At 46.4% G+C, this 14,610-nt stretch overlaps 1 protein-coding gene across 2 annotated transcripts in view; it reads left to right on the top strand.

The window, feature by feature from the left end:
* USP46 (ubiquitin specific peptidase 46) overlaps positions 1–8,904 on the top strand; it is a 57,307-nt gene extending 48,403 nt beyond the window's left edge. For both annotated transcript variants that reach the window (XM_045079743.1, XM_004764954.3), the window contains exons 7-9: positions 710–907; positions 2,159–2,237; positions 3,319–8,904. In XM_045079743.1, the coding sequence (XP_044935678.1) occupies positions 710–907; positions 2,159–2,237; positions 3,319–3,420 (379 nt within the window). In that variant the 3' untranslated portion in view covers positions 3,421–8,904. The remainder of the gene's footprint in view (positions 1–709; positions 908–2,158; positions 2,238–3,318) is intronic.
* The last annotated feature ends 5,706 nt before the right edge of the window (positions 8,905–14,610 follow it).

Raw genomic sequence — 14,610 nt, 5'->3', positions numbered from 1 at the left:
GGATTTCGCCAGCCCTTCATCATGCCGTGCACAGCAGAACTTCAAAATAGAAAGTAACCCTGTGCACAGCAGCACCCTCAAAACCCCGGCTCGGTGAACACCTCCGGTGCTCCACGAAGCCCATTTTGGGGAGAGTAGCCCGAAGCCAACCCCTGCATTTTCGGAGGGGCGGCACCGAGGGCCGCACTGGGGCTCGTGCTCCCGGCTCCCCGGTGGCTGCGGAGTAGTCGGGAAGCGCCCCCGCCGGTCCTCAGAACTCGCAAGTCCAAACCTCAGCCTTCTGCTTTCCGTCCCCCCGCTTCTCTCAAGAGCTGTCCCCCCGCCTCTCCACTGTTTCCAGATGGGGTGGAGGGGGCTGTGGTTGCCCAAAGACTGTTCCTTTCTGGAAGGCAGCAAAAAGCAGGCAGTCATGGAGAGCAGTTGCACGTCCTGGGTTTTACTGGTACAAACTCAGGACGGGCTCCTTTGCCCAAACTGAAGCCGAGACCCGCCGTGGCCCCTCGCCCTGGCCGGCTGTGCCCCGGTTCGCCGAGAGTCGGGGGAGCCGGCTCAGCGCACGCACGCTCCTCTGGTTCTTGCGAGCGGTCCGCGTGTTTGCGGGACTGACGCCCGTGAGCCCCTCCTGCTGTCCGCTGGGGTGGTGGCAGCGGGTTCGTGTCCCCCTGACGGCCGTGGGGGACAGCTGACGGTCTGTTTCGTGGTCCCCTAGGATGAGAGTGAAGAAGCTGCCCATGATTTTGGCCCTGCACCTGAAACGGTTCAAGTACATGGAGCAGCTGCACAGGTACACCAAGCTGTCCTACCGGGTGGTCTTCCCGCTGGAGCTCCGGCTCTTCAACACGTCCAGCGACGCCGTGAACCTGGACCGCATGTACGACCTGGTGGCCGTGGTGGTTCACTGTGGCAGGTGAGGGCAGGCGGGGAAGCGGGCGCTGCGGGACAGCGGGAGGCTCTGCTGGTCCCCGGGTAGCCCCAGCTGTGCCTTCCCGGGCCATAAGATTCCGTGGTGATGGTACTTTCGAGAATGTCTTCTGAGCTCCTCCTTACTGCAAAATAAATCTAAAATACACTCTTTAAACTTTATTTTTTTAAGATTTTATTTATTTATTTATTTATTTGACACACAGAGATCACAGTTCGGGGGCTTTGGGAAGCAGGCTTCCCGCTGAGCAGAGAGCCCAATGCGGGACTCGATCCCAGGACCCTGAGATCATGACCCGAGCTGAAGGCAGAGGCTTAACCCACTGAGCCACCCAGGTGCCCCTAAAATGTACTCTTTTTAAAAAAAAAATTTTTTGTTTACATGTACTCTTAAAAATATTCTTTATGCTGTTTGTAGTCTTTACCCAATCAGAAACAGAGTAAGAGAGAAGGCCCCTAGATAATGGAGATGCAGAGTTTTTGCTGGAAGTCCTTTTGTCCTTTGGAGCAAATATTTTTTTATTCCTTAGCTATAGATAGAAGCATGGAAAAACATCCATTGAAAATTCATCCATTTATGATTCTATCCTCAGCTGGGACAGGATTGTGTGTGGTCTCTTTCCACGCTGTTACTCTGGCTTTTTTTTTTTTAAGATTCTATTTTTATTTAAAAGAGAGAGAGAATGAGAGAGAGAGAGCTTGAGAGGGGAAAGGTCAGAGGGAGAAGCAGGGTGCCAGCAGAGCAGGGAGCCCAATGCAGGACTCGATGCTGGCACTCCAGGATCATGACCTGAGCCGAAGGCAGTGGTTTAGCCAACTGAGCCACCCCGGCGCCCCACTCTGGCTTTATTATTCATGGCCCTCATTACTCCTTGAAATATTGTATTTTAGTTCTGCCTTGAGAAGGTGGGAACTTTATTTTCGTTGCTGCTCTTTTGTCTGAGAGTCAGGAGACAGTCTGGCACACAGTGGGTGTCCAGTCACTGTCGAGTTTGAATGCCTGCTTTTCCCCATGGGACTGTGGGTCTTCAGAAGACCCGTGTCTTTGCATTTTTGCAGAAGACTCCCTCACGTGCCCCACAGCACGCCCTGCGGCTCTCCCTCCCTGCATTTCCACCAAACCACCGTGGGCACAGACTCGAGATAGTTTGTTCTCGTAAATCACTGCTTACATGGAGTGACATAGTCTTTTTTTAAAGAAGTAAATGGTAACCTGACAACTTTTGTCCTTTTCCAGCGGTCCCAACCGTGGGCATTATATTACGATCGTCAAGAGTCATGGCTTCTGGCTGTTGTTTGATGATGACATTGTAGAGGTTGGTATGCCAGTTACCCTCAGTGGGGCTGGGGCACAGACTGTGTTTGGGGGAGTTTGTGGGGGCGGGAGGGGGCACTTCCTACAACAGGCCTGTTTTCCCCTCAAATGGTTTACGTATCTCTTGAAACTAAACTCTGCCGCTCTTCATTCTCTGTGGAAAGAGACAAGGGGCTGTGATGGGGGCTCACTGATACTGATACTATGTTCCTGTTGACTGGTCCACCATGGATGTGAGTTCTCTGTGTCCCCCGAAATCATATTTATGTCTAAGCCCTGTTTTCCACCGCGACTGAAGCCCTGTCTGGTACAGACCAAGTAATAAACCTTAAAAAAAAAAAAGGTTCTATTAGAATTCTTTCATTATACCAGATTTTCCTTGTATCGGTTGTTAAAAATTCCTTTTCAGTTTGTTGGACCTAAAAATCGTTCCATCACACTCAAGTTGTTCCGTGTATTGATTTTGTTGTAAAGGAGTCCTAGCTGAAGAGATGCCACTGTCGGACAAGGCCCATTTTAGCTCACAGGGTGACACTAAAGGGAATGAACTCTGATGATCTGAAGAAATTAAGGTTTTCCTCAAGACCCCCCTGGTCTATCCTTTGAAAGGCAGAAGCCCCGCCTTCTTCAGAGAGTGCCCACATATGGTGGCCTCATAAATTAAAGGGTGGCTTTCCTCCTCAACAATTTGCAGTTTACGTAACCGTGGCCCGTTGTCAAGTCTGGGGCACTGCCAGGTGGCTGCTGAGAGTTCCCAGTTGTGCTTTTATTTATTTTTTTTTTAATTTTATTTATTTGACAGACAGAGATCACAAATAGGTAGAGAGGCAGGCAGAGAGAGAGAGAGGAGGAAGCAGGCTCCCTGCTGAGCAGAGAGCCCGATGTGGGACTCGATCCCAGAACCCTGAGATCATGACCTGAGCCGAAGGCAGAGGCTTAACCCACTGAGCCACCCAGGCGCCCCCAGTTGTGCTTTTAGAACTGTGTTCCTTACATTCTCTTGTCCATCCTGTTCACTTTTCTCTCCTTCTCTCCATCCACATGTTAAACAATGGTATTGTTTTGTGTCTCTTCTGTTGCAGAAAATAGATGCCCAAGCTATTGAAGAATTCTATGGCCTGACATCAGATATATCAAAAAATTCAGAATCTGGATATATTTTATTCTATCAATCAAGAGAATAACTTAAAGAACTGCGGGACTCACTCAAATGGGGGGAAATGTTCCAAGCACTCCTATGTGGTTTCCCTGCACCCTCTCCTCCCCAGCTGCCCACCAGGGGTAGGACGCCACGTCTGATGGTCTGGCTGTGTTAGACTTTCTCTCCCTTTGGTTTATTATTTTTTTATTTTATTTTATTTTATTTTTTACATGCAGCACTACTCGTGGTTTTATTTTAGTCTGAGGTAGAGTTAACTGCAATCAGATTGTAGTAAGATTTCTATGAGTAACAGTTGCTAATTTTAGGATCGGGTAAACGCCCCACCACTGGCCGTGTCTGGCTGAATCCGAGTGACATTTCCAGCGAATGTCTGCAGTCTGTTTGGGTCTCTGCTGCACGGCCTAAATGCCTCCCGGGATCGTGTCTCAGTGCATTCCTTTGCCTTGTCCCCAGACGCACTGCTACCCAGTGTTTGCTGCTCTGCCTCGTTCCCGCCAGAAGGACAGAAGAATTGGGTAGATGTTCACCTTTTAGGGGGCTGCAATCATAGCTTTAAGTTTGTGCAAACGAAAACGTTTCAAAGTGAGTAACCTCAGTACGCAAAGCCTCCTCCAGGCCGAACAGGGTGACGAGAAACTGTTCCTGGTGGCTGGTGGCTGGTGGCTAGCGCCAGCCAAGGGCTGTGAGCCCCCGAGGCTAAGAAGGGAGGGAGCTCAGGGCAGGCGAAGCCCAGAGGAGGAAGCATCCGTGGACAGGGAGAAGCTACTTTTCTGCTCTTTCTACCAAAACCATGTGGCAGGAAAAGAACCCTGTGCTGTTTGTCTTTAGGGACCCTCTACTTCCGTGAGGTCCCGTGAGTTGTCTGTCCTCTCTCTGGCACTGCTGAGCATTGTCACGGGTGTCTCTCCAGGCCTGCCGGTGTTGTGCGGTCTGTGGTCGCAGGGCTGGGACACCGTGGCCACTGCTTCCGGCCCAGCCCTCTGTGGCCAGGCAGTGCCCACATCCTTCTCGCTCAGTGAGGACGGCGGCGCTGCCCCCTCGCCGCCATCGGCCTCGTTGCCCAGCCGTTGGCTTTGTCACGTTTCCGGCCGTTTGTGCAGGCACCGATGAGCCCCGGGACTGCCATGGAACCTTCCCAAGAGGGGTTACTGGAGTTAGCTGGGTGTGGAGGTGGGTCCGAGGAAGTGCGAGTGGGTGGGCGGAGGAATGAACAAAATGTTGGCATCTCTTTGGCTCAGACTCCTTGAATGCTTGACAGGACCGCTTTCTGGAAGAACCTCATCTCACTAGAGTTACTTTTACCTTTTTCACTTTTGTTATGTATGTATTTATTAGATCATACGCGTGTTGGTACCTTTTATTGAAAGGGTCAGTTTGGTGTTTTGCTGTCGAGCTGGTTTTTGGATTCTTTCAAGTAACTATGGGTCCTAGATCTTGGCGTCCTTTGGGAAGCCAGTGACTTCCATACACTCTAACATACTGTGAACGTATTATTTTGTTACCTAATAAATCGGCGAGTGAACACGCAGATGTTTGGCATAATGTGAATTAAAACTGAAATCGAACATGTTAGCGGCCATCTTGTAACAATGAAGAGCATAGCACTTTATCTAGGTGAAAACTGGATTTCTTGTCTTTAAGATACCTTGAACTGTTTATTGCTCAGAACCTAACTAAGCATGCCAACACTTCATTTGTTCATGCTTGTAGTGAAACGTTTTGCTTTTTACTGGAAAAGACAAAAACAGGGTGATCTTCACGTTATTGTTTTATACAAGTGACGAAAATATACCTTGCCTTGTTTAGAGGCAAATTCGTATTTATAAATATTTTGTCTTTTTTTTTCCTCCATGAAACATATGCAGTAATCACTTACCTGGAAGGTGAGTATTTATTCTGTTTTTAAGGAGAGACACTTCGCAATTGAAGGTGACTGATACAAGGAATTGTTTGTACTATATATAACCCATATATTTGACTGCAGGTTGCAAAGTTTTAAGAAAAAAATAATGATGGATCATATCTAATATATTTGGAACTGATTCATAAGAAAAACTATTAAAATTATCTTTGAAATGACTCTTGAAGCTAATTTATTAGAAAAAAAATTTTCAATTGGAAGCCTACAGTAGTAATATCTAAATGCCAAGTCCTAGATTCAGAGCATATTCTTTATTACTAATATTATTTCTTTTGTATGTGTAAAGAGTTTTTCCCAGTGACTTAACAGAAGAAACTGAAAGGATCAGTTAAAATTCAGTATTCCTGGATAGAGGTTAGGAATAGAGAACAAGTATGGAAGGTAATGGAAAAGCATTAACATGGTGAGGCAAGAAAAGAAGATTGGAGAAAGACCAAATCACACTTATCTGCAGTCACTCCATCAGATTTTTAAACTTCAGAGCTATCTGATCATTTCTTTCCTCTTCAATAAATGAGACAAACACAAGGCAGCTACATTTCCCCTGTATCATTTCACTTCATGTAAAGACAGTAGCATGCAAACACTTCCATTTTTCATCCCTCATTCATCGTGGAAAGCAGAGAATGGTGTGAGATGTGTGCGACCATTCTGAGGTCAACGATAGCACAAAGGCTCAGCAGTATTCCCTCAAATCGCAGGGGTTTTGTGTGTCATTTTCTAGCGGAGAGTGAGTGGGCCTGCTGTATTTCTTTTAACTGCTGCGGTTTCAGAATAAGTTACAGTGTTTCCCACTTGAACGAGAGAAGACATGTTTGCTTTATTGGTTACTTACTAGCTGAGCACCTAGGTTACGGTACAGTTTGCTAAAAAGGCATTTGTGTGAGAACCAATTTTGACGAAATGCTGACCCCCAGTCCTGTTACACGGGTGCATTTTCCATTCCAAGGCAGCAGTGGGCTGCTGTGCAGAGAGTCAAGGAACACTACAAAAAGGTGTTGGCTTGAATCGGAAGCCAGTCGTATGTGGCATTACGGCCTGGCATATTTTGGATTTCAGATGAAATAGGGAAAAAAATGATAGGAATGGTCCCTATACATTTATTTTCATGAATGTGCTTAATTTCACAGGCATGCCTAACCACGAACTATGTTCTAACTGGGGCTTAGGACTTATTTTAGCTATTGGAGTGTAGCTTTATTACAGATGGGTTTTATCTTTAAACTGCATTTTGATCAACTTTGTATATTCACATGTATTAAACTACCGTGCACTAAATGTTTTGCCCTCATTTGCTCTTAGATGGTCAAGGCATTTATGCACACTGTTGTGAATAACTCATGTAAATGGCATGGGTCAGAGAAAATTATTTCCCACTTTTCTGCCTAATTAAATTTCTGTTTTCCAGTATTACATTAATTTATTTTTGGCTTTCATTTTTTTTTTTTGTAACCAAAGTAGTTACTGTATTTGTGTGGCCTTTGTTTGATTTTGTTGCTAAAGAAAAGAAAGTTTAGTTTTTATTTAAAATAATCTGTACCTTAATTTTCTTTTTAATGTAACCAATTCAAGCACTTTAAGCAGTAACGTCAATCTTGTGAAAGTTCAATCAGTTTAACACCCTGCGTCTAAAATTGTTTGCAAAAAAATAAATAAATGTAATAGGAATTCTCTTCCTAGAGAATTATATCTTGGTAATGTTATACACATGGGTTATAAAACCCCTTTTATAAAATGGGAGTTATTGGCAAGTCTCCGGCCCCGGTGATCATTCCCAACTTAATTTCGAAGCAGTGGAAGTGTAAATAACCTTCTGATTGCTGGTGATAAATAATTGCAGGGCTACTGTCCAGGTTGATAAAGTCAGTGTTCTGAAGGTAACTTGGTCCTGTTTCTGAGTTAAAAAGAAAAGAAAAGAAAAAGATCAACAGAAGTAATCCAGAAACCTGTATTTGGGAAATAGCAAATTGAGGCTCTCAGTTAGGGGAGAAAAAAGGGGAGGGGGGTCAGGTTTATTAGACATCACAGTGAATTCCTTAGCTCGGGCTCTGCATATAAAAATCTTTTACCAGTTATGAAATAGAAAGATCCATTCCCCATATAAGAAAGTGGCTTCCAGCCTCTGACTTCTAGGCCCGAGTTGGGGTATGATCCTGGCCCTCTTGTACTGATAGCCGGCCCGGGGTTTCTGGAGGTTTCTGAGCTGTGGGGCCCCCAGCGGGGTGCACCCCACTCCCTATAGGGACCTGCCCCGTGGGGGCAGCATGTTGTCTCCTTCCTGAGACTCAGGCTTGCTGTTAAGATGCTCTAGGCTTGCCCCCATCTCTCCCCGCCCCAGGCCAGTCCCTTCAGGGGTCCGCGTGTGGGCAGGAGTCGTCATCTGAATGCATCTTGCATGCATCTGCCTGGGCCCAGTGATGGGAACTAAAGACCCACAGAACAGTTTCCATCCATCTTCTCTCGGGGCAAGTCAGCTGAACCCGACGGAACTGGAAGGTCGCCAGGGGCTGCCAGGAGGGTCGTGGGAAGGGAGGACCCTAGGAAAGCCTCGCTCTTTTCTAGGCCTGGTTCTGTCCATCGGTTAAATGGAGTGCGCAGGATAGCTATGTCCCCACCAGCAGAACCCATTTCTGGGGAATGAGATGTGTTCTCCATTTATCCTCCGTTTCTGTACATCGACACCCAAATACCTTTAACCGTATGAAGCCTGCCTTTATCTTCTGTTTCCACGAACATAAAAATCCTCGTGAAGTCGTTTTCCCCGAGGGAAGATTTTGACCTGGGGAATGGTACTAAAGACAAACCACTTAGACTTGTCCTAGAGATGCTCCAAGTGGAGAGATTTCTAATGAAGTGACCATTCAGCACCTATTACGTGCCAGATTTGTTGCGAGTCAGGGGACAACAAAGGGGAGCAGACAGGACCCCCTTTCTCATTGTTTACCTCAGGAAAAAAAAGAAAAGGGTCTCTGGAAAAGAAATTTAAATGGAAATACTGTGTCTGAGGGGAATTCACAGCTGAGCACAGTTTGGCCGGGGTCTCACGGAGCAGGTGGGCAGTTAGGTAAAGCAGACCCGTCCCTTTCTCCCTTGGGACCCCCTCTTGGAATCCCACTTGCGACCCTGCCTGCTCCTGCAAGGGGCAGCCCATTTTTAAAAACCAGTGTAAATCTGTTACATTGTAGCAATGGCCTTGAGCATTTTGCCTCTTAATTTCATGTCAGGAGAGCCAGAATATTGAAAGTCTTAACAGAGGGTTTTATGAATAAAATAAACAATCCTTTTACATTGTTACCAAATAATTAACAGCCTGTCCAAACGTTAGCCAAACCAGTCTGGGCATGAGCGTTTCTAAGCTATGTGACTAAATGACTTTATGGACTTAACCAACCTGTGTTCCCCTTTTTGAGTTCCCCTACGTTTTAAAAGCGCTTTGAACAAAGCACGTGAGGAGCTTACAAATGAGAAGCTTCATTTCGGTTGTGAGACACCAGAGTCAGAAGCGACATTAAATGTTGTAAAAAGAATTCCTAATTTTGTGCTCATTTCCCACACGGTGGTTCATAATAAAGTATTTATTAACGACCCGGGGGTATCCTGTCTGTGTTGTGAGTTACATGGATGCATCTTCGTTTTATCCCTTCCCTCGACTGAGCACACAGCTTCCATGGGGGGTTCCACCAAGGCTCTCCCGAGAGAGGGTTGGGCACTTGTGCTGTGGGTTGAAGCCCTGTTTTGTTCTTACCTCCTCCTCGTCGTACAGAGCTTGGAGAAGAAAACAGAGCTGTAGATCTCACTTGGCAGGAGGCAAAACAATTTAATAGTTGAAGCCACCATTTCTATGTCTTTAAGCGAGTTCTCCTGTGATCCAACTCAACTGTGTTTGTATTAAAGAGTGTCTTAGTAGACCTTGCCTGGGAGAACATTCTGTGCTAAGGTAACTGAAAATAAACATGGGAACAATTTAAGAGTGAGCCTTCATCCCTCAATCTCTTTCCCGGAGAGCTCATCTCCAGGTTGAGAATTGCCTCTATCCCACACTGAGGGGTAGAAAAATATTTTCTAATGGGTTACGAAATCTGCGTGAAGACTCCTTCTCTCCCCCCGCCCCGGATTTGAAAAACTGAAAAGTTGCTTCTACATATTTTTCCATCTCTTCAACCCCCCCACCCCCAGCCCCTTCCCGCAAAGGCCAGGGAACAAAAATAAGGATGACTTGCCCGCGGATGTAGGTCATCTGTGCTGGTCTGAGGAGTCAGCAGCAGGAGGGGGAAAGGCTGTGGGCTGGAGAGGATCCCTCTTCCCGGATGATCACTGATGGCCCTGCTCTAAGTTACGTCCTTGGAGAAGCCAAAGGTTATGAGGAGCAAACTCCCCTCAGAATCTGCCCTCAAGAGGGAATTCGTGCAAAGCATGGGGCTCTCGGAGGCCTCAGCGGAGGGGACTCAGGTTCGAGCTTCTAGCCTGCGTCTCCCTGCTGCTCCTGGCCCAACCTACATCTGCCCTGCAGGGTTAGCTGAATCCCAGTGAATCCCACAAGCACTAGAGGTGCTAATGCATGGTATTTGGCAAAGGGGCCCTTCTGCAAGGTCCTCGAGGGGCTTAAAAACACAATGTCCAGAAACAGTGGAAAGCCTAGAGGAGCTCGTGTCTGCGATGAGGACCTGGGGCAGTATGCTCTCCTGCTTCCTCTGACCTGATCCTCCGCACATCCCCCAGGCCTGAAAGACAAGACCAAACAGAGCGGAGAACAAGAAAAACAGCCCTGGCAGGTGGGAACTAGCTCACAACAGCCACGTTCTGGATGTGGTTAGGAGCTGACCCGGTGCTCCGGCTGGACGTAAGCAATGTCACGGAACACCAACCTCGGTCAAGGTCATGCTGTGACCACGATGCTGTGGCACAAAACAAGACCCCTTCGGAGTTTTATCTAAGCACAGGTGGAAACAAGGTCCCTGCAGACCACAGACTGCCCAACATTCCTCCCGCCCACCAACCCTAGTCACTGCCCCCGCTCTACCAGTGACGGCCTTAGCTGTGCTCTCCTTGGTCCCAGCTGAGATACAGTGTCAGCGACGATCGCAGAGTTATCCCCACTTCCGGACAGCACCCAATCTGGAGCTAACCCCTCTTCCTTGGACCTTCCCCCAAATGTCCAAACCAAAGCCCCAATCCGTAGGTTCTCTCTGCACACTCTTACTGGGATGCCCCATGCTTCCCCACCACGTGTGGTCTCACTGCTATGAACATCAAACACAGTTCACTCGACCACCGCTGTGTTCCTGTTTGGTCCAGCTGGAGACCAGCCACAGAGGCATACTAGACTGAGAGATAAGCCACTTCCTAGGGTCAGCCTGGGGATCTGCCATGCTCGTGGCTGGAAGAAAAACGAGCCACACACGTTCAAGGTCGTCACTGGTGTCCCGGTACCTAGTTGATCTATGGAAACTCCTGGCCAGAGGGGGGATGGTGGTGTTGGTCTGGATGCCAAGGGAGGCTCCTTAGAAGGGACTTGGGATAAACCTGGACTCGGGCTTTCCTTACCTGTAAAATGAAGTTAGAACAGGATCGTGAAGTGCAGAAACTGCTGGAACGTATGGTACGTCTGTGACATTCACAAAGACCTCTGACAGGCATGAGGCTTCAGATGTGCAAGGGACACTCTCTGTCTTCAAAGAGATCATTTCTTTTCTCCGTTGTCCCTTTCCCTTCTGAAACTTCACATCCAGAAGAGGTCTTGGAGCAAAAAAGAAGTGCTTGATACCACGCCGGGGCTTGAGGGGTAGAACCTAAGAAGAGTGGATGACAGTTGCTTATGGGTGCCTCTTAGCTCTTTCACGCTACAGGCAGGCAGAAGAAGAATGGAAGAAAGGGGTAGAAAATGGCATCATCGAGGAGCTGCTACAAAGTGAAGTTAAGTGAAACGTCCGACAGCTTTGGTATTCTGGAAGGTGATAGGGAGAGGGCCCCACAGCAAGCCAGCTAAGATGACAAGGCATAACTTTAATCTTCACAGTTTTGCTTAAGGACAAACATACTGTTTTCCTCCCGTTCCTCTGCTATTCACAATTTGGTTAAAATTCTGAAAGATTTTATTATGTATTTGAGAGAGAATGAGAGAGCGCATGCACACAGGAGAGGGAGTGGCAGAGGGAAAGGGAGAAGCAGGGAGCCCAACTAGGGCTTGATCCCAGGACCCCAGGACCATGACCCGAGCTGAAGGCAGATGCTTAACCAACTGAGCCCCCCAGGGGCCCCCACAATTTGGTTAAAATTCTACGCAAGCTCTTGATTTTTGTGCACATAGGCTGGAAGACCTCTGCAAGAATGATATGGGGGTAGGGATTAATTTGTTGTTTTTGAATTTCTGGGAAATCATTCCACATCTTTGGAGCAGACTTCCATTATTCTTGCTAGAGGCGTTTATTTGTAATTATGTCCACTGACTCCAAACTATAGGATAGATCATAGAATTTTAATTACGTTAGGCTCAGGATTATTCTCTTCTCCGTTTACATATGCGAGGGAGTGATGGACGGACAGGTCTATAGTGACATTCGAGAACAGGGACTGGGAATGATGGAACGAGGTACATGTGAGAAACACAGCCAAGAAGAAAAGTTGCAAAACAGAGCCAAAGGGATCAAGGAGAGATGGTGGTTAGTTTCCTTAGGGATGGCTGGTTAGTGCGTGACTTCTGTCACACTAAGATTTAGTGGAAGGTGAAAGACAGGATCTATTCTAAACTCAATTTCAGGGAGAGCAGATTACACACACACACACACACACACACACACACACACACATTTAAACTGTATGATAAGAAAGTCGAGAGAACAGAGTACTGGACCTGCATGAACCCGTGACTCGTCTTCAACAGGTAATTACAGCCGATCTTGGTCTAGACGGATAGAATCTTCAGTTTGTGCTCCAAAGTGACCAAAACTCAGAAGCTTCCAACTCCTCTGGATATCTAAATGACAAAAGGGCACTTCAAAGCCCTCTAGCTTGAAATGATGTGTCATTCCTTGAGCCGGGAACGTTTCTGCATAAAGAGGAAACATTTTTGCACTACAGAGATTTTATGGTGGAAGTAGACTTACTTGCATAGTGGCTAAATCACATGGAATATAATGAAAATGAAGCTGAGGTGTTTGAGGATGACCACATTTATTTGGAAAATTATAATGAAATCACTAATGGCTCTTCTATCAGTTGTAAACTAATCGGGGTTATAGAACATAGTCTTACAAATGTTTAAGCAAAAGTGCGAATTTTTGGGGCACATAGGTGGCCCAGTCAGTTAAGCATCTGACTCTGATCTCAGGTCAAGTCTTGATCTCAGGGTCGTCAGTTCAACCCCGCATTGGGCTCCATGCTGGGTGTAGAGCCTACTTAAAAAAAAAAAATAATAATAATAATTGGGGCGCCTGGGTGGCTCAGTGGGTTAAAAAAAAAAAATTAAGAAGTGCAAAGTTTTACAGCTCACATCTGTCCCATATGCCTTCTCTTCTAGGTTGTCTACCTTTCCATCTACTCCTTATCTTTCTGGAATTTTCCCAGAGGGATGGGGCCAGGCTCAGTATTTGTATTTGTCTCTGCCCTTTCTTGTTGGTATTTTCCCTCCTGCCACGTCATGAACAGTTTTCACTGGTTAATAGATTAAATCAAGGAATGCCAAAGCAGAAAGGAAGTTCCCAGTTAATAGTGCAAATTTTCCAAAGCTAAGACAAGGAAGCCCTGAGATCTTAACAAGACTTGCTTGCTTTGCTTTCCACGCTGGTATGACCTAGAGAAAGGAGGGAGGGGCTGGCGGAGGTTCCCTTGGCATTGAAGAAGGGGCACCATTGTGTGTGGTGGACCCTTGGAGCAGGAAAGGGCCACAAGCTCCATGTTAGTGTTCCAAATCTCATTTCCACCTCTGCCCGCTGACAGGGCCTCAGAGCTGCAGGCATCTGGGAAGGGAAAGAGAAACAGGTGGTCTTAGCAATCAGGGCTAGAGCAAAACCCTGAGGGTCTTAGGAATGGAACTTCACCCTCCCCACCCCATTGTCCAAATGAGCTAAGGCTGAGGTTTTCGAACCTTTCGTCTAGGGGACGCCTAGGTGGCTCAGTCAGCTGAGCAGCTGCCTTCCGCTCAGGTTGTCATCCTGGGGTCCTGGGATCAAGTCCCGCATCAGGCTCCTTGCTCAGCAGGGAGCTTGCTTCTCTCTTTCCCTTTGCCTGCTTGTGCTCTCTCTCTAAAAACACTTTTCATTTAGTAGCACAATCTTCTTTGATAAATAAAATCTTATGTAGAACCTTACTAAGGGTGTACATAGTATTTTCTGTCTCATTTTATTAATGTACATTTTATAAGCTAACTTTATAAGATCAGGGAGAACAATGAGGAGGCTATTGATGACCATGATGTTTTGAAAGTGGCAGTGTTTTATAAGTCTCAGCTCCCAGCTATGAATCTATGAATTGGTTTTGCTCACACAGAATTAAGAAAATCCAAGTTCACACAGACATATATATATATAGATATATCTATATCTATATATTTACAAATAATATTTTGTTTTATTGTTTTTCTGTTGTTTTTTAAAAAGCTGTCTTGCAAATTCCAGGATTCTTTTCAATAGAGAGAGAGAGTGGAGAACTTTTATTTTTGAAATCTTCATAAAAACAAGCTAACCTGCCAAGTCAACTCAGTTGGTAGTCTCCAATGAATTAAAAAAAATCTTTTTTTAATTTTATCTATTTATTTGACAGACAGAGATCACAAGTAGGCAGAGAGGCAGGCAGAGAGAGAGGAAGGGAAGCAGTCTTCCTCCTAAGCAGAGAGTCCAATGCAGGGCTCTATTCCAGGACCCTGGGATCATGACCTGAGCCTAAGGCAGAGGCTTTAATCCACTGAGCCACCCAGGCGCCCCTGAATTTAAATTTGATTTAAAACACACTGGAGTATGTCTGTTGATTATTAAACCAAGACCTATTTTTAAAAAGCGAAATCCTAATGAAAACGTTTCTGGAACCCCTAAAAGAGGGTTTCATGGATTTCAGTTTGAAAACTACTAATCTGGTATTCAAAAGGTAAGGCTTCAATGGAGCGCCTGGGTGTCTCAGTTGGGTAAGCATCAGACTCTTGACTTTGGCTCAGGTCATGATCTCAGGGTCCTGGAATCGAGTCCCATGTCCGGGCTCCAAGCTCAACGGGGTGGGGGGGTCTGGTTGAGATGCTCTCTCTCGCTCTCTCTGCCCCTCCCCTTCATGCATGACCTCTCTCTCTCTCTCACTCTCTCTCTC

Source organism: Mustela putorius, unplaced genomic scaffold, assembly GCF_011764305.1.
Source record: "Mustela putorius furo isolate JIRA1106 unplaced genomic scaffold, ASM1176430v1.1 tig00000430_pilon_pilon_pilon, whole genome shotgun sequence".
Lineage (NCBI taxonomy): Eukaryota > Metazoa > Chordata > Mammalia > Carnivora > Mustelidae > Mustela > Mustela putorius.
Note: the sequence above shows the minus strand (reverse complement) of the source record. Positions and strands in the feature narration are given on the sequence as shown.